General features: G+C 50.1%; 1 protein-coding gene across 1 annotated transcript in view; it reads right to left on the bottom strand.

Annotated features, from left to right (window-relative positions):
- Positions 1-20,468, bottom strand: part of LOC119453853 (uncharacterized) — a 210,848-nt gene that overhangs the window by 101,662 nt on the left and 88,718 nt on the right. Inside the window, exons 4-5 of the mRNA XM_049666891.1 lie at positions 14,038-14,196; positions 5,586-5,605 (exon numbers count right to left, since the gene is read on the bottom strand). Of these exons, the coding sequence (XP_049522848.1) occupies positions 5,586-5,605; positions 14,038-14,196 (179 nt within the window). The remainder of the gene's footprint in view (positions 1-5,585; positions 5,606-14,037; positions 14,197-20,468) is intronic.

The raw sequence follows: 20,468 nt of genomic DNA, 5'->3' as shown, positions 1-20,468 counted from the left end.
GGGCCCGGAAATAATATATGTTACCCGCCCGGCCCGGCCCGGCCCGCCACCCCTTTACCTTAGGCCCGAGCCCGGCCCAAGCCCGACTCGAAACCGGCCCGAACCCGGCCCGAGACCGAAAAATAATGTTTTTCAGAGTTCAGACGCCCGAGAATAACTCGCTGCACGTTACATGCGCACCACCAGAAAGCCCGGGCCCGGCCCGGGCCCGCGTCAAAAAACCCGAGCCCGGCCCGGGCCCGGGTCAAAAAGCACACGCCGTGCCCGAACCCGGCCCGAGCCCGTGAAAAAACTGTGCTACCCGGCCCGGCCCGGCCCACGGGCCGGGCCGTGCCCGGGCTTTCGGGTAAGCCCGAGCCCGTGCAGTGCTCTACGCGGGGCTACTGTTTCGAGCACTGATTTGCGGTGATGGTCGGTCTCCTCACTGCGGTGGCGGTAGGAGGCGCCACCCCCTTTACCTTAGGCCCGAGCCCGGCCCAAGCCCGACTCGAAACCGGCCCGAACCCGGCCCGAGACCGAAAAATAATGTTTTTCAGAGTTCAGACGCCCCGAGAATAACTCGCTGCACGTTACATGCGCACCACCAGAAAGCCCGGGCCCGGCCCGGGCCCGCGTCAAAAACCCGAGCCCGGCCCGGGCCCGGGTCAAAAAGCACACGCCGTGCCCGAACCCGGCCCGAGCCCGTGAAAAAACTGTGCTACCCGGCCCGGCCCGGCCCACGGGCCGGGCCGTGCCCGGGCTTTCGGGTAAGCCCGAGCCCGTGCAGTGCTCTACGCGGGGCTACTGTTTCGAGCACTGATTTGCGGTGATGGTCGGTCTCCTCACTGCGGTGGCGGTAGGAGGAGTGGTGATTTTGCAGCGGCAATTTCCGTGTTCCCACACTTTGTTCACGAAGTAACTCAGAAGAATGTACTTATCACTCTAGAGGTTGGCTTGCATCCAGTGAGTGGCCTTTGACGTGCGATCTGAGCGCTTTGCGTGTTGACTGCTTTGGCCTCGTGCAAGACTGTAGGGGTAGATGAGCGATTCAGCAACTGGTATCTTTGGCATCCTCGTCGACTTTGACCTTCGTATCTGTCTTGATTCAGGTGACCTCACTCTTTTCAGGGGCTGTTTCATGCCTTCTCTGTCACAGTCACTCGTCCCTCGGGGGTTCTCGTGGAGCCTACTCTCTTGCTTAGCAAAAACGCTGTTTACAACAATGGTAGATTTCATCATGGGCTTGTAGTTGTTCTCTGGAACTTTGAACGAATGCCTTGGTGAACCTTGGTGTACCGCGTTGGCGACTCGTTCAGATGTCGCGTGTCGTCGTGGTCGAACAGGTTGGACTGAAACTTCGAGCACGGGCTGGAACGAACCTGACTGAGCTCGTCGACATTCTTTTCGCGGCTGTAGGAGGACGGCTTCTGTTGCGACTTTCTGAGTATAGATAAAAATTGAGTAGGCGTCGTTGGCGTCTTCTCGGTGTCGGTGATGCCTATTGCACCAAGTCGCCGCATCTCCGTCGGGTCAGCAATGTCATGTGCGGTTTGCCCATTCCGCTCACACGCAAGAAATAGGGCAGATGCTCTGGAGTTCCAATTAGGCAAGGCATTGGCGGGCCTTACTGGGTAGCCGCGCCTTGCACCAGCCAACCGAAGACCGTCTCAAGCGCGCATAGATCGCTGCTTAGACGTTCTATTCTTCTTGTCACTATGCGCCAATAGTAATCTGATCCTATAAGGACACTGATTCTCGGTATCGGCCGATCGCTTAGTCGATTCTCATCTGCGAAAAACATCTTGCGTTCACTTAACTGTGCGAGGAGATCCTGTCCGATGGCTGGAGTCTTCACGGTGTAGACTTCCGCTACCTCCAACGCTTCTACGGTGACACCGCGTGAGTCGAACCGACTATGAAGTTCGAGCTTGACGCTTCGACAGCTGTAAGGGCGGGAACAATTAGAAGTGCCAAACGTCCAGAGGGAGAGGTCTTCTGTCTCGAGGGAAGGCAGGTCGAGCCTTTTGGACAGGTCGCGCCGAATAAAGAAAAGGTTCTCTGGCTGCCGGTGTCAAGCAGTAGTCGAACTAACACGGAATTGTGTTTTTCGGACGCCCAAACTGTGGCCGTTTGCATCAAGATAGGTGCAGACGTATCACTACTAGCTGGCGCACTTGTCACTGGCGGCTTGACACTTTTCGTTGGATCATGGTTCACAAGTGGATCACTGCTCTCCGGAGACGGGTAGTTGCGATCTTGGATCCATATGGCGCAAAGTACGGAAAGGTGACGTTTAGAGCATAATTTGCACTTGAGCCACGCGGCGTTGCGGCACATTCGTGTTACATGGCCCTCTCTGCCACATTTAAAACAACAGTTCTTTCCAGCAAGCCGGCGTCTGATCTCGTTGGCTGACAATGTGGCGTGGCAGTCCTTTATGGTGTGGTCACGGTTATCACACAGTACACAACAGGAGTGCTCATTCGATGCAGATCCTGTGGCCAAGGCTAATGCTGACGGTACCGGAGGTGGTAGACAAGGTTGGCATCGCCCGTGTCCCGCAGAGGTATTTTTGGGTAGGCACCTTGAACGGGAGGCCTGGCTCTCTTCTCTGCTCTCGACTTGCACTTGCAGGAACTTCATGACCTTTCGCACCTCTTCTTGCTGCGACCTCGGAGTAGCCCCGTCATCGGGCTCAGTCTCCTTCATGCGTTGACGGTAGAGTATAGCGATATCTTCGGGAAGTGATCGATCGCATAAGGACGCGATGAAGGATGACCACGTATTCTGACGCTGGAACCCCGAGGCTGTCGAGGCAGCTTGTACGAAAGTGCACCTCTTCGTACAGTTCCCGCAGCTGCGATACCTGAGAAGAGCGATCAATGGGCGCGATGGCAAGTAAACAGTTGATGTGGTCGTCAAGGAGGGCGGTATGACGACCGAACCTCTCTCCGAGCATTTTCACTGCTACAGCGTAGTTCGCTTCCGCCAGACGCACATCTTCGATTGCACGCTTCGCTGTGCCGGTTAAGTAGGATCTTAAGTACGAAAATTTCTCGATGTCGGACAGCTCGCGGTTGTTATGGATCGTGGCCTTGAAATGTTCCCAGAAGCCCTGCCACTCGCGAAGTTCACCGGAGAAAACGGGTGCCTGTAGTTTCGGTAGGGCAACTCGGTGTAACGGTGCACGGGAACTTCCTTGAGTGGAGACGCCTTGGGTGGCGGTGTCGCTCAGAACGCCCTGTGTGGCGCTGTCTCCGGCTCTTGCAGCAGAATTCAGAATGAAGCGGACCCGGCTCATGGTGTTGCGGATCTTGTCGTGGTACTCCAGAGCGACGGTGGCTTCCGCCTCATACTTGTCACCGTCATCCATGAGGTCGGCAATCGTCTCGTTGAGCGCTGCTAGCGCCGAGTCCTTGCTCTGCAGGGCATCCAAAATAACTTGCAGGTCGGATGGCGAAGGATGCTCGGCTTGTAGCGCTTCGGTAGCGGACGAGATGAGCCTTGTAGCAGCGGATCGAAGTACGCCTCTGCTGCGTCGCAGTTGATTCGTCGTCGGTGCAGGACGCCAGTCGTCTCCCGGGTTTCGGCACCATAAATGTAAGGAACGAAGCGGCTGCGCGTCCGCCGGTTACGGTTTATTGAACCAACTCATACGATAGCGGCTGCGCGAGCCCTCGCCTCACGCGTTCTAAACCTCTTCTTCTTCCATAGTTTTCAATAATGGGACTCCGGAATAATCTTCAAGACAATATCTATGACAAGAAAATACGAGTATGTGGTTTAAGCTTAGACTGCTATTCTGAGAGTGATATTTTACAGCCTGTATCACCGCAACACTCACGCATTGTTAACCTGTCACCACCTGAACAGGAAGCAAGGTACTAGACCATTTCATCCAAATATGGTGCTACTGCATATCGAAAAGGTCACGACTTGAAAGATGCTGTTTGTTACAGGTGCAGCAAGAAAGGGCCCTCGGCCAGCAAGTGCACTGAGCCAGGACAGGCTCGCAACCCGCAGGCAATACCAAAAGTACCAATGGCATATGTTGACCATGTTGGAGATACCTTGCTGGGCTCCAAGCTCAGATGCGCCTTAGTGACAACCCATGTAGAATGCCTAGCTTGGAGAAGTCAGTGCCTTTCCAGACAGTGAGTCGAATGTAACTATGCTGGCCGCACACTTAGCAACGAATCTCAAGGTGGGACCATGGACAAAACCACCATTGTTTGTTGTGGGAGGAAGCTCAGTGATGCCTGAGGGATGCACATTCTTGAAGATCAATATTGGCTCATTATCTGCAATCGTTGAAGCTGCTCTACTCAGACATAATGTCAGTCCACTAATCCTAGGAGAGGACTAGTTCTACGGTGCGCAAGCGTTACTCCACATCAAGCCCCCTCAGCTACCTGTGTTATCTACCAGGCTTCTAAGAATGTCTCAGTGCAATGCAGAGAGTTACAGATGCTGCGAATGGCAAATGCTGTCATTCTCAACACGTCAGCTTTAACACGCTTTGACTCTCCATGTTGTGCAGCAGAGCCACTTCAATGAAACACGAACCAGATGTGGATGGGCCATTGTGGAGCAAGCTGACAAACGCAACCGTAGCTGACGTGCAACAGGCACCTTCTACTGCTGCCGTTCAAGCTAATTCCAGTGGAGACCACCTATCTACAGATCCCACTAGCGAGCCCCTCACTGGTATCTCTCTTGGCCCACAACTCACGCCTGAAAAGCATGAGGCTGTGAAATGTGTCGTGCAACAGCATCCATCTCCTTTCCCCTGTTGAAATTAGACTTTATTAAGGCATTGAACATGAGATTAAGCAACAACCAGATGCCAAACCGTATGGGCGACAGCCTTATTGCTGCACCAGGAGTGATCGGCAGTTCCTGGAGACAAAGATGGTAACATTGATAACGAAAGACATAATACTCTCTCTCATGCTGACTTGTGGCGACGACTACCTTAGGTAAGCATAGTGGCACAAAATACTTGCGCCTTTAGTTAGAGAGAAAACGAAATAGTCTAGAAAGTAAGGAAGAACGATATAACAAGACCGCGTAGTAAGTAAAGTTCCAATCACCGACTCGCCCAACTAGCTGCGGCACTTCAGTGCTAAATACAAGAGCAAACAAAGCGACACGGAGATCTCGGAGCCCTGCAGCTTTCATCTTCATCATACGCTTCGCACAACTGACTGATGAAACAACTGTATCAAAAAATAATAAACAATATAAATGTACACGTAGACTGGAGGCACTTAGACCGTTTTGTCTTCCCGCAAATAAATGAAATTTTCAAAATCTATGCTGTTAAGACATCCATAAAAAGCGATAAAACAGCTTTGGAAAATACAGACATAATGGGCAATTCTCTTCTGCTTGCTTTCAATTCCTCCAGAAACAGTTCTTGTTGTGTATATGTGTCTGGTCCGAGCCGCCTAACTTTACTAAAACTCGTACGTAGTTTGTCATCAGTATATAATACCGAGAAAGCCTTAGTCCTGAAAACGTTCTGATAATGGTGTATTGATTGAACAATTACAACGCCTAAAACAAGTTATTTGTGTAAGAAAAGAAACATGCAAGAAACGTACCTAAATCCCCAAAGTTGGCGCTGTAACAGAGGAGCATACATAAATCAACTCAGGTTTTATCTCAACGAGTACGTCAAGTATTGACAAGAAAGCAAGAAATTCAAATGTTGCCCTAATGTCAAAAGCTGCTTTATCGGATTCTGGGGTTTTACGTGCCAAAACCACGATTTGATTATGAGGCATTCCGTAGTGGGGAACTGCGGTTTAATTTCGACCACCGGAGAATCTTCAACGCGCCCCCAATGCACAGGACACCAGCGTTTTAGGGGCGAAGCTCCTTAGGGTGTGGGTCGTTCCCTACTCTGTAGCAGTAGTAGTATGTAGCCACCTCTAGTTTATGAATTGCTCAAAAGATGGCGTTGTGTGTCCGTACGTGAAAGAGACGCCGAAGCGTGTCGTCAGGCTGCTACCTCTAGTTTATGAATTGCTCAATAGATGGCGTTGTGTGTATATGTCCTTGGAAATAATATCACTTATAATAAGAAAAGGCGCTTGACCTTGGCGCGCTTTCTCTTTCGCTCGGAGTCGCCGGATGGAAGACAAGGCGGCGGAAGCGCGCGCTCGCAGACAGAATCCGGCCGTGCGAGAACGAGATGCCGAAGCGTGCCGTCAGGCTGCTCGGCGACGCCGGGAAAACCCCGTAGTGCTAGAAGGTGAGGCCGAAGCGGCACGGCAGCGTCGCGAAGATCCAGCCGTTCGAGAAACAGACTGTTTCTACTTGTCGGCGATTTCAACGTCGACGTTGCAGACAGAAGTAAGGACTGGTTGATGCAACACATGGCAATCAGATATGGACTCAGATGCATATCGTTAGACCACCCGAAGCCAACCACCATCAGGGGAACTTGCATCGATGTAGTGTTTGCCAACTTTACGTTAACAACCATACAAAAACCACTTTCCCTGCATTTCACCGATCACAAAGCGGTGATAATGAAGGGACCACGTAAACCAACAGTACAATAAAAGTTTGATGTTTAATATAGACAGGTGTTTCACACTCTTTATATGATGCACTGGGCGAATTTCACGGAAGAGTTTCACGGTTTACCGATGATTCCCTCCGGAGCTTCGCCCCACTCATCATCATTCACCCCGTGGATATGCTGTGAATTTTTTGCATTGCGCCTCATCTAAAGGCTGCCGCCGCGGCCGGGATTTGATCTCGCGACGCCATGCTTCCCCGTGCCACATTATAGCCGCTAAGCTTGCCACCGCGGCGAGTAAAGCCGCTTTATTAGGCAGAAAATGCTTCAGGGAAGCCCCCAAAGTTCATGCGTAAAACAATTCCGACAGAAACCATCTCACGAACAATGTTGATGTTAATGCAATTAGCACTCAAGAAATGTAGCGACACGCTGGGCGCTATAACGTAAAGTGATTCCAAACTGTTTTCATTCCAAACTCCTGACGTCAAATTTACGTAACCACCAACGCAAGCCTCGGGCGTTAACCCGCAGCGTTGTCTGAACAACCCAATCAAAAAGTCTCCTCGTTTATAGGAGGTCACCTTTGTTCGCTTTCAAAACCAATAACATTGTCTACACTCAGCGGTTTTTCTTATCTAATTGGCTGACAAGAGGCGAGGAGCACACTCTAGTGGAGAGGGTTTCGATGGGGCCGAGCCAGCACAGTGAAAATAGATAACCGCATGAAGAGGGTGGTGCCGGCTTCTCCGATATTGGTCCGCTTCGCCTTACTTAGGTAGCAGTGGCTGGTCGAAAATTGCGGTGGCGTGCAACGGAAGGATAAGAATGCGGCTAAAACGGATCCTCAGCAAGGAAAAGTTGGTTGACAGAGCGATGTCGTATGCATGCCGAAAGGGCTCGATGACGTTTTACTGCCACGCAAAAAGGTTTATTATGTGCAATTAAATACATGATCACCGGCCGGTGCGAGTAGCGAGGGCCTGAGCGATCGGCGGGCAGCCATCTTCTATTCCTTTCGGAACGGGGCAGTCTGTGTTAGAGCACTGCACGGGCCGATTTTTTCAGCCTGGGCCCGGCCCGGGCCCATTTTTACGTTGGGCTGCCCGCCCGAGCCCGATCAAAACTTTTATGGTGAGGCCTGGGCCTGGTCCGGGCCCGGAAATAATCTACGTTACCCGCCCAGCCCGGCCCGGCCCGCAACCCCTTTACCTTAGGCCCGAACCCGGCCCGAGCCCGACTCGAAACCGGCCCGAACCCGGCCCGAGACCGAAAAATAATGTTTTTCAGAGTTGAGACGCCCGAGAATAACTCGCTGCACGTTACATGCACACTACCAGAAAGCCCGAGCCCGGCCCGGGCCCGCGTCAAAAAAGCCGAGCCCGGCCCGGGCCCGGGTCAAAAAGCACACGCCGTGCCCAAGCCCGGCCCGAGCCCGTGAAAAAACTGTTCTAGCCGGCCCGGCCCGGGCTTTCGGTTAAGCCCGAGCCCGTGCAGTGCTCTAGTCTATGGCCATTCAGAAAACTTTTCAGTTGTGTTCAGCATATTAATGCATTTTTTGCGTACACGTTACTTTGACGTGGTGAGTTTTCGCGGTTTCGAGAGGTCGCGTGACACACAGGCGAAATGGGCGTAGCCAGAAAACATTGGACGAATAGCAGAGGGCTGATGGTGAAAAGGCCCCGAATCAGAAATTATTCTTTTTATTTTGTGCTGTTTAATCATTCATAATCAGTGTGTACACGTTATATCAGATGGGGAGCTATCGCGGTTTTCGTGACGTCGCGTGACAGACAGGCGAAGTTGGGAGTGGCCCGAAAATCTTCTGACCAATCGGGGAGGCTGATTGCAGAAATTGGAATCAGAACAGTTCGGAATCATTTTACGTTATAGCGCCTCCTATTGTCAAAGCCGAAACGCGTTAGGCTGTGGGGTTCCTCGCACTTCCCAGTGCCCACACTGGCGCTGCCGGGAAGTGCGGTGCCGGGAAGTGTTCACTTCAGCCGAGCACCGGAGGAACATAAATTACCTTTTTTTGCCACTGAATTAGCGGCAAATAAGTAATGGCACATACCTAGTTACCCAAATCGGGCTCAAAGAGGTGTACTCAAGAGTGGCTCATAACTAGTTGCATGTACCAGTGCTCCAAATTGTCATCAAGGACGTTCATAAAGCTGCTGAAGTTGATCTAACGGGTGGTTTCGAACCCTCCTTCTTCAACAAAGCAGCCCGATGCGCTACCCGTTAGGCCATGAACTACCCGCTCCCGATGGCCTAAGTTGGCGGAATATGGTTAGAAACACGGAGAGACATAGATAAGTGAATAGAGACAGACAGTATTTGGAAAGTGCCTGAAATACCCTAAGAATAATAATCGCATGTCACAATTTTCACATTATTTATAGGGTGTGCTGAAATAGGAAAAAAACTTAAGAGGGTCAATGCGATGAGCCTTCGTATGGTACCTAACGCACTTTCGGGCGTTTATCTATCCACCCATCCATTTATCCATCTGTTCGTCTATCCGCCCATCCGTCCATCCGCCCGCGGGATTGAATCCCGGCCACCGCGGCCGCATTTCGATGGGGGGCGAAATGTGAAAACACCCGTGTACTTACATTGAGGTGCACGTTAAAGAACCCCAGTTGGTCGAAATTTCCGGAGTCGCACTACGGCGTGCCTCATAATCAGATCATGGTTTCGGCACGTAAAACCCCATAATTTAATTTTTCAAATTTTCACTAACCCCGAAATTAGCGGCATTGTGGGGCTATTTCAACTTTGACGACAGACCTGAAATTTTTTCTGGCATATTTTCAGAGAGTTTTGAGCAATTAAAGCAAAATCTATGCCGCTACACTACGCATTCACTTCGTAATATAATTGAAAGAACGCCAAAATAACAAGAGTAGCGAAAATTGGGTCCTTTTAAAGCCGTTTTGAAACAAAATGCATTCAGTGCCGTTGCTCTTGAAAACTGTTAATAATGCCGACCCTGCATGATCATCCCTATAATCTGTTTGGCTTTAAAAGCGAAATTGCGATTCCATTGATATTGCATTCCAAGGTCATTTTCTTTTTCTTTCTTTTTAAGAGCGAAGGCGCTTAAGCCAACCGTAATTTGTGCGTGTGCCACGAAATTATTATCATCAGCATTGGTTCGACCGCCGTCGTCTTCTTCCGTAGTTAAACCCCTAACCGTTGTATTATTAAGACAATTTCTGCACCCAAACTGCTTACGTTTTTTAAAATTTATATTGAATATTTTCCTTCTAAGAAGCAAGTTTTAGGTATTGAAAAACAATTCAAGCACATACTAAGTCAAATTAGCCTATTAAAGTTTATTATTGCTCATGATACAGAAGGCCAGCTACCTGCTGGTAATCAACAATAAAAAACAGAGCAAGAGCGCTGTTCGGAAAGTTTTATGAAGTCACCAGGCAATATTATATTGAACGCCTTATCAGGTACGCCCAAGAACAGAAACCGAGGAGCCTTTGTGGGGATGTCCTTCACATCGATGCGCCGCCACTGACGCGCACTCGCAATAGTGTCTTCTGAGCAGTCTTCTTCATGTGATGAACTGCTAATTTCGAAGTGATTGCTACTGTTTCGTTTCCAGCAACGAAGTGAACTTCGGTTTCTGAATCATTACCGTCCAAAGAGCTGAACGACGGCGAAATTCTTCTTTTCCGCGACGACGGACCAGAAACACATGTGTCGCAACCACTGGACGCCATTTCTTTTTAACGCGGGTTTCCCCCCAAAGAAATGTGAAACGCCGGTTGAAAAAACAGAAATTGCCTGCCCAGTGCTGCCTTCTGCGAAGCGACACACCAACTAGTCCGCAAACGAGCGCGTCTCGTTCGAAACGCTCAAAAGGAGATATTATCTCGAGCGGACCAGCTACAGTCGCCCAAAACGGTTTTGGGACAGTTCGGCAAAGACGAGCTGTGCTCGTGCGAAGCGATCAAGGGGTTAAGCAAGTCGTAATTTGTGCGCGTGGCTCGAAACTGCCGTGCCGTAGCCATGGCAAGCAGGCCACGCCACACAGACATGGCTCCGCCGGGCTCCCGCCACCTGCGCGCAAATTCGCATGCGCCATGACGTCATCCTAGGGCGCCTGCGCTCGCCGCTCGAGAGAAATGAATAAATAAAACAAAACGAACGCTCTCGGCAAGGCAGGATTCGAACACCGGTACCCACGGTCCGAAGGCGAGCGCAATAACCACTGCGCTATACATCCACGCTCGCAGAACGTGCATTTATGGGCAACATGTGGTTGCATTGTACTGGCGATTGCAACACAGTTTCCTTTTGGAGAGAGAAAGGGAAAACGAGAGCGAGAGTGAGAGAGAGAAAGAAAGAGAAAGAAGGAGAGAGAACGAAATTGAGAGAAAGAGAGACAGATAACCTAGCTACAACCAAGAGACGTACTCAATCGGCCGGCTTGGCTGTGTCTTGAGCTTTGCGCGGCGTAGTGCAAGCGTGCGCTTGATTTTTTTTTTTTTTTGGTAGCGAACAACAGTGACTCAGATTGTGTCTTCTTTGCCTCTGCTGAGTCACAAAATAAGTTGAGCTTGGGTTTTTAGGGCTCAAGTATCCGCAATTTGGTACAGTGCGTTGAGATAGGAAGCAGATAAGGACAGTCGCAAAAGGGATCCTTAATATTTTTAATTTACGCTAAACATTTAAAAGTTAGAAAGGATCGGTTTTCAACATTCTCCTCAATGTTGCTTAGAACCAAAGTACAGCGAAATACCATCAGAATTGGAGGACGCTTCAGCTTCACCTTTAAGAGTGGAATGCGATAGCATTCAAAGATGCCTGGCTGCTTATCAGTTTTTTTTTTTTCTCGTATACTCAAATTACAATCCGGCGCTATCACGTCTAGAGATTCTGGATAAGTCGTACTTTGCGATTTTTCTGACAGATATTACTTTGAAAAAATCTATTTTTGTTCACTAACGCCTTGCGCTACGCGATGGGGCCGCCCGCCTAGTCGAGGTGGCTCGGGATGATGTGGTTCGGCATGATTATTTCCGCCAGACGCCGATGCTTACGCCGACGCCGACGCCGGATTTCTACGACACGGGGACCTTAACGCTATCGCGTTAATATTAGCCAGAAGGCCCATTCCGCAACCCGGAACAAAGACTACTTTTCCAAGACTAGGCTTTGCTTCACACTGAAATATACCTTAGCTGAGAAAAGTGCGGAAATCTGGTTATCGAGTACCAAAATACTGGAAATGAAAGAGCACGTGGTGAACAAAATGTAGTTTTCCACATAGTAAACGTTTTGCTCTGCATCTACGGAGCTTCTCTGACAAAATTAAGGTAAATTGAGTTTTATTAGTCGTTGGTAAATCTAAAAAGAGATAAAAACGTGAAAAGTGAGCCTTTTGCCTATTTTCGGTCTATAATTAAAAAAATCATTTCCGATTTATGGAATACTTCGTGGAATTCATATCGTGCGCACAGTAGTCAATTTCCTGCAAAATTACTACCTATATTGAGTTACTATAATTAAATATTGGACGCAAACTAAGGTGTCTGGTTCACTGTTCAACTTAGAGTGCACATAGTTATCATGATCAATGGCGTACTTATCCGCATTTTGTTTCTGAAGCAACAAATTTCATGGAGTCTGCAGTTTTTGACAATGATGCATGGGCAGCCCGAAGCATTGTTGTAATAAACGGTGTAACGATACTTGTTGCTGGGATAGTTTGTTCATGGTATAATGCGAAACTAAAGGAGCACGAAAAAAGACAGCTAGACCGGACTGAACATCACAAACACTAATTTTACTTTATAATAAAGATTTGTTTAGAAGGTGTGACGGGCTAACAGCGGTTGACTAATTTATCATTCACAGCCTGGGTCATTTGAGAGTGACAGTGTGAGGTAGTTACTGCAGCTTCAGCTTTCGGACGTTTGAAGGTGTGTAGTTGCGTTATTCATTCCCCGTAAGTAATCAGTCAGAGAAGCAAGTTTTCCAGAATGTACAATCATAGCTTCTTCCGATCCCAGCGTCCGCCCCACACAGCGTAAATAAATTTGCTTGGCCGGATTACATTTTCCCTCAGTAGAATGACACAAGCCTTGCGCCCGTCTGACACCTCTCCAATGTTCATTATTCCATTCTCCGAAGTTCGTAACTTCATGCTTGCCCAAGATAAACAAGAATTGGGGATCAGACTACTTTGTAAATTGTTTAGCACGTAACGAAAAAAAATGGCTACGGCTTAGCTCAGATAACCCTGGATAACCCTTTGATTTAGCTGTAATCATTATATTTAGGTAGTCACTCATCGTTAAACCAGGTATGACGGCTGTGCCAAGGTTGGTGGCTAGACGTGACTGTGATTAGGCTTGGCACTCCGGAGCCGCTCCAGTGAAGGAGCTCGCCGGGTGATATCCGCGGGCTGGTCAGACGCCGCTTGCCGACGAGGGCTGGAAGCCTCCCGCTCCTGCCCAACGCACAGAGAAGACGGCCCGACCTCGCTGTCATCCATGGCCAAGCTCACACACTAGGCGATAGCGGCGCTCCTCTTAGCAGGCGCGCGCCGTGTGACGTGGTCTGGCGGCGATCCAGCTGCGGAGAGCGCATGCGCCAAGCCAGTGGTGGCCGCTAGCGCAAACAGCGGTGGTGGAGCTCGGCGCGGCGAGTCACGTTATGCGTTGCCAAGGCTACAGCGCAGCTGGGGTCAAATGAAGGTTAAATTGCTGGTGACGGCGAAACTCGGCTCGACTAGGTTAGTAAAGCTCTCGCTTTAAAATGGAGTAGCACATTTTTAAGGTAAACGCACAGGTCTAAAATGTCGAATAGATTATAGCAAGAACGATTGCTTCCGACCTCGTGCTTGGTATGTTGTTGAGGCACTGGGATAACAATTTAATGCCAACAGACGAGGGCAAAGGGAAGGCGTGGATACCACCAAGCGCAGCATTATGTCTGTCTCCCTTTTGCCTAAGTCCTATACCAACACGCCCAGCGCACTGAGCTTTTAAAGTACGTCGCCTCCATCTGTCGTACCGGTAGACGTAAAATTGCAAACCGTCCTCTAGGGCCAATGTCTTTTTCGAAGCATAGAATCACTGGCGGTGAGAACACAATTCCCTGATGGTGGTACAGCGTCTCCCCTACTGGAGACCCATCATCCTAAAAAAAGATAACTCGCTTGCTCATAACATATTGAGCTTCGTGCAGGCCATGGGCTTCCCCTGTGGTGCTTCCGAAATAGACAATTGGAAATATTGCGTACAATGTATATATATATATATATATATATACATATGCCAACACAGTTTTAATTGATTTTATCTTAATTCCAAACCACTACTCTCCAATACAAACATATCTCGCTTCATAATAATAGGTTTTGACAAGTAATGTGCAACATTCGATGCAGATAGTTTTCTTAGAAATAATACCGCTGTATTCGAAATGGCAAGAAGGTAAACGATCGAGTGCATTATGTCCGGTCTAGTGAAACTGACCCATAATCACCTGATACATACCGATGAACTATTGTCATAAAAGGTTATAAGATGACGGTATGCTTTATAGCCACGTGTGAGGTTGTGCGTTCTGCGCGACGACCAGCAATACCGTGTGTTCCCTCGTACTGGCCCATTCACTGCCAAATACAGCAAAAGTCGTTCGGTGTTGTTCAGCATCTGCAATAAAAAAGAAATAGGTTTAAATCTTGTAAACCAAGTTGTCATGAGCGAAAGGACTCTTTGGTTTTGCAAAGACTATGCGCACATCGTTTCATTAAGACACGCTTCCGCGCTTGGTACGTTTCTCTATAAAGTGCTAATCTGGCCTCCCTTTGCTCCGGTGTTTCAGCAGCCAACTTTGCCTTTGCTTGAGATTTCGCATCCTCCCGTCTAGCTATATCAACTGGATGATTGGATTCATCTTTTCGCTTGCGCTGAAACACACGCACAGAAGGCCCAGCCGGCACGCCATCTATGGTGAGACTGAGCTACCAAGCGCTGGCGAAGCAGCCGTTAAACCCTCGCCTGGTCACGTGGTACCGCAGCGGCGAGGCTCCGAGCGAGCGCAGTTCCGACGCCTCTCCGCAGCGGATCACGTGGCGTGACGTTACACCTACCACACTTGCACTCCGGCGGCTCAAGCTAACTGCAACGCGATGAATGACCTTGCGAGACATGCGTAGTAGAGCGTTCGCTCTAAAATGTTTCCCGCACATCAGTACTTTCGACGTTAAGCACTCCTCCAAGTTCGGCGCAATATAGATCAACGACATCATGCAGATCATGCAGAATTAAATACTGCAACCTGGTCGTTTTGGCGGGACCTTTATTAACATAATCGCGTGCTAAGAAAAAGTTGCAGTTTCCGCCGAAAGGCGAAGTATCAATTGCGATAGCAAATTAGCAGAGAGCCATACGAAGTAAGGATAGTACTTTTATCCGCGGTATCAACTTGTAAAGATTGTCTTGCTCTAATGAGTGAGTAGAGATCGTCAGGGTTGAAAATTCGGTGATCGCTGACGACTGCAGTCACCGCATTTTAGGGATGCAGTTTAGGGTCGCCGAAAGGAGCGACATGGCAGTGATCTGAATCTCCAATTTTTTCAAACTCGCTCTCTCTTGCGTTGCTGTACAGCTGCAGCGGAAAAATATTATCACAAGTGACCGATCACCCGAGTAGATAAATTGCGGTATGCGACGCGGTTGTTCCCTAGCACGCCTAAAACGAGAGTGCCAGGCATTCACTCTTTGGAACATGAATCATCTGTCACTTTAGATAACAGTGTGCATGGGAACAAGAGCGCCCCGTACCGGAAAAGGAAGGTACCCTAAAGCGGTCCCTCAGGAACACCAACAAAGTCCTTTGGCTGTCTGTCTGTCACCTTAGGCCACCTCTGACGTTTGCAGCCCTTTTCCTCCAAGGAGAGCTTGGTGTTGGCTTGGCCCAAAACACACGCACGAACAAGGAAAGAGGGAAGCACAATGACGCTGCCTCCAACACGGACGTGGTACTTTAGGGCCGGTGGTATTCCAGAAGGGTAGTCTGTTTCTAGTTCGCTCCTTCTTAGTTGCCCGGAGACGAGAGGGAAAATAGAAAGGGTTCCAGCTCATGTGAAGGAATCTTCTTTAACAAATTGCGCAAACTCGTCCTGGCAGTATCCAACTGCTAGCTTCAATCATCGCAGTTGGAGATGGCTCTGGCGAGGGCATCGGTTCGTTTGTCATTGTCGCGTTCTCCATGAGAGACTTGTTTCGCCGGGTAAATGCCCGATCCCAACAGCCCGTCCACCGCCGTGAAGAGTAGTCGCAAGGGGGCAGCTCATCGGTGCCCTTTGAAAAGGCCTTGGTAGCTCAGCAGGCTCAGCTTTGTGCCCGTTGAGTGGATCATTTCCGTGATTGAGGGCCATTTCGGACGAAGTGCTCAATGTAGGTCGTGGACTAGGAATTTTCAATAACGATCAAACCCGCACAATACCCGAGCAGCGACAAGGCAAGCACACAAACCTTCTCCGAGATATACCAGGTAATCATACTCTGTCCCATCACTAATCGAGAAATTAGAAACAGCCTGCGCCAGACAGGCAGCTATAGAGGGGCGCTGCCCAAACGGCCCTAAACGAAGTGTAAACTGTAGCGTACCGAACGTTTTCATAAATTTTGGTTCAATACTGTCTCAAAGAAGGCGCAACTTACGTAGCTCTGAGGTCAACGACAAAATGGAAATCGTTAGAACATAAACAATAACAACAAGAAAGTCGGGGTAGCTTGCACTAGTGGTGCAAAGCTAGAGACACAGTGGAGCTGATCGGGTCCTAGCTGGTCCTGGCTATACGAAGTGATGCTAAGTTATCCGAAAAAAATGCCAAGTGATGCTAAGTTCTACCAAGTGTATAAGCATTTCCTCGTGGTCCGTGGCGTCGGGGAACGCCGCGCGAAGCACTTGCAGTCCGATCACACGTAGGGGAAGTGGGGCGAAAGGTATGCACAGTGAACTGGGGGCGCGCAGGAGATGACATGCCGGGATGCGTCGGCGCCCGGCACCACGGCTGCCGCCGTGGCGCCGGGGTTCAAGCGACCGCGCTGGCAAACAGTGAGAGAAAAAAAAGGGAAAAGCGTGATACTATAAAAAAATTAAAAAATGTAGCCAGAGCGGCTTTCGAACCCGCGTACGCATGATTCCGAAGCGAGCGCCGTAACCACTCAGCCAGACAGCCACGCTGCAATGGTTGCATTCGTGCAAACCATATCAACCAAACCACCAGTGCACGCCTCGCGCATACTCTCTCTCGCTCTCATTTTCTCTTTCTCTCTCCCTAGCATAGCGCGTGACGCGCGCACTCTCTCTCTCTCGCGCGCGCTCTCATTTTCTCTTCTCTCTTTCGAACATATAGCGCGCGAGGATCCGCGAGGCGGTTGCTATAGGCAACGCAGGGGCAGGTGGCACACATTGCGGCCGGCTTAAACAGCTCCGCTGTTAAAACACTTGATGTTTCTCATCGGGGCATAAGAAACTTATCAAACTACACAGCGCGTGAAAACGGTAAAAGAAAAACAATCACCGCATATTCAAGAAGTGAATCATCATGAGTGGGGTGAAGCACTGGGGATCATAATACCGTAAAATCACCCGTGACATTGCCCCACTCGCGCATGTAAATGCTTGACAACGCGGTGTACAGTATATAAAATGTGTTTTATTGCTCATAACACGTATATCGTGTTGAGTTCCGGGTTGGGTTTCGATTTAATTATTACTGTTTATGGTCGGTGAAATGCAGAGCCAGCAGTTCTTCTAGCGGATACATCCTAACGTTTGCAAAGATTTGGTCTATGCACTTTCCCCTCGTGGTCGTGGGTTGCTTGTAGTAGATGCACCGTAAGAGAGCAGCTTGTTGTCGGCGTTGCCGCTTTGCCGCCGCTTTCCTCGCTCTCGCCTCCGGGGCAGCTTGCTGCCGAGCCACCGCTTCCCGCGCCCTCAAATCCTGGTCCGATTGGCGTATTTAGCGCTTTGCCGATGCTTCCCGCGCCCTCAAATCTTGGTCCGATTGGCGTTTTAGCGCCTTGCCGATGCTTCCCGCGCCCTCAAATCCTGGTCCGATTGGCATTTTTAGCGCTTTGCCGATGCTTCCCGCGCCCTCAAATCCTGGTCCGATTGGCGTTTTTAGCGCTTTGCCGATGCTTCCCGCGCCCTCAAATCCTGGTCCGATTGGCATTTTTAGCGCTTTGCCGATGCTTCCCACGCCCTCAAATCCTGGTCCAATTGGCATTTTTAGCGCTTTACAGATGCTTCCCGCGCCCTCAACTCCGGGTCCGATTGGCATTTTTAGCGCTTTGCCGATGCTTCCCGCGCCCTCAAATCCTGGTACGATTGGCGTTTTTAGCGCTTTGCCGATGTTTCCCGCTCCCTCAAATCCTGGTCCGATTGGCATTTTTAGTGCTTTGCGGATGCTTCCCGCGCCCTCAAATCCTGGTCCAATTGGCATTTTTAGCGCTTTACAGATGCTTCCCGCGCCCTCAAATCCTGGTCCGATTGGCGTTTTTAGCGCTTTGCCGATGCTTCCCGCTCCCTCAAATCCTGGTCCGATTGGCGTTTTTAGCGCTTTGCCGATGCTTCCCGCGCCCTCAAATCCTGGTCCGATTGGCGTTTTTAGCGCTTTGCCGATGCTTCCCGCGCCCTCAAATCCTGGTCCGATTGGCATTTTTAGCGTTTTGCCGATGCTTCCCGCACCCTCAAATCCTGGTACGATTGGCGTTTTTAGCGCTTTGCCGATGTTTCCCGCTCCCTCAAATCCTGGTCCGATTGGCATTTCTAGTGCTTTGCCGATGCTTCCCGCGCCCTCAAATCCTGGTCCAATTGGCATTTTTAGCGCTTTACAGATGCTTCCCGCGCTCTCAACTCCGGGTCCGATTGGCATTTTTGCTGCTTTGCCGATGCTTCCCGCGCCCTCAAATCCTGGTCCAATTGGCATTTTTAGCGCTTTACAGATGCTTCCCGTGCCCTCAACTCCGGGTCCGATTGGCATTTTTGCTGCTTTGCCGATGCTTCCCGCGCCCTCAAATCCTGGTCCAATTGGCATTTTTAGCGCTTTACAGATGCTTCCCGCGCCCTCAACTCCGGGTCCGATTGACATTTTTAGCGTTTTGCCGATGCTTCCCGCGCCCTCAAATCCTGGTACGATTGGCGTTTTTAGCGCTTCGCCGATGTTTCCCGCTCCCTCAAATCCTGGTCCGATTGGCATTTTTAGTGCTTTGCCGATGCTTCCCGCGCCCTCAAATCCTGGTCCGATTGGCGTTTTTAGCGCTTTGCCGATGCTTCCCGCGCCCTCAAATCCTGGTCCGATTGGCGTTTTTAGCGCTTTGCCGATGCTTCCCGCTCCCTCAAATCCTGGTCCGATTGGCGTTTTTAGCGCTTTGCCGATGCTTCCCGCGCCCTCAAATCCTGGTCCGATTGGCGTTTTAGCGCTTTGCCGATGCTTCCCGCGCCCTCAAATCCTGGTCCGATTGGCATTTTTAGCGTTTTGCCGATGCTTCCCGCGCCCTCAAATCCTGGTACGATTGGCGTTTTTAGCGCTTTGCCGATGTTTCCCGCTCCCTCAAATCCTGGTCCGATTGGCATTTCTAGTGCTTTGCCGATGCTTCCCGCGCCCTCAAATCCTGGTCCAATTGGCATTTTTAGCGCTTTACAGATGCTTCCCGCGCCCTCAACTCCGGGTCCGATTGGCATTTTTGCTGCTTTGCCGATGCTTCCCGAGCCCCCGCCGCCAGAGTAGCTTGCTGCCTGTGTAGACGCTGAGCCGCAGCATGCCACGCCTTGCGTTCGTCCATGGCAGAAAGAGATTGTATGGTCTGGAACATGCCATACACAGCAGCGCCATCTCGTGTATAGACGCTGAGCCGCTGCATGCAACGTTTCATCCATGACAGACAGATGGCGTGGCAGTCGATGTGAGCACGGACGACGCCGGGCGGACAAGGCTAGACCCTATATAAGGATCTTCGCCCCTAAAAATACACCAAGGATCTGAATCATAGTTAGCTATGCCAATAAACTGGGAAGCCTCAGCTGAAGACAAACGCGTTCTGCTTTCCCTGTTCGACCGAGCCACACTGTCGGAGTAGGTGACCAACTAGGAGACGTACTTCGCAGCTGTCACAACGGGCAGTTATTTGAACAGCGTGCGAGGCACGGAGTAAGATAAGACAGGAGCGCCGACTCCGCTCGTCTGGAAGGGTCACATTCTGCAACGCCGGCTCCTGCTTCACAGCGTGTTCGCCAGACGGCGCTACGAATTAAGAACAACTCTGCAGCGGAGAGGAGCAAAGACGCGGGGGCTCTCTCGCGGCACCTGCTTCTCAGATGCTCCGCGCACGCCCTGACGCCTGTAGCGCGCCTAGCTCTTGCGGTTCACGGAGTGACGTTAGCAGGAGAAACAAGTCATGTATCACTTTATTTAATTTCTTTTATACAGGCCAAATGCAGGGCATTTGTCAGGTGGCCTACATGGAACTTTACAAGGCACAGGAACAGAAAATAAACAAATTACGGAAACTAAGACGGAAAGAAAAGCTATAGCAAATGGTAAGGCGATGTAACGGCCGTTCGGGTGGTCTCAAGCAATGACAGACGACAACGAAAAGAAGTTTTTATGGAAAAGCTGACGTTTATCACTCTTTTATCTGAGCACGCATCAAATGCTAAGATGCTTCCCGTGCTTCTTTGTTTCTCGCGGTGCTTTTCGTGTCGCCCGGTTCTCTTGCGAGCAGAATCGCCACATTCTCATTAAACATAATAATTAGGAATTCCTGCCAGTGTTTCCTGCTCATTATTTCACAAGAGAAGCTCAGATTATGTGTCTGCATAACTGGGGGAATCATCTCGAAGGCAAGGCTGAGAATTTACAGGTTAGCCAGCCGGTATTTACACTGGCTAAGCTCCTTGTCTTTCTTTC

The sequence above is a fragment of the Dermacentor silvarum genome, chromosome 5 (assembly GCF_013339745.2).
Source record: "Dermacentor silvarum isolate Dsil-2018 chromosome 5, BIME_Dsil_1.4, whole genome shotgun sequence".
NCBI classification, from domain to species: Eukaryota; Metazoa; Arthropoda; class Arachnida; order Ixodida; family Ixodidae; genus Dermacentor; species Dermacentor silvarum.
This window is presented reverse-complemented; position numbering and strand designations above follow the sequence as displayed.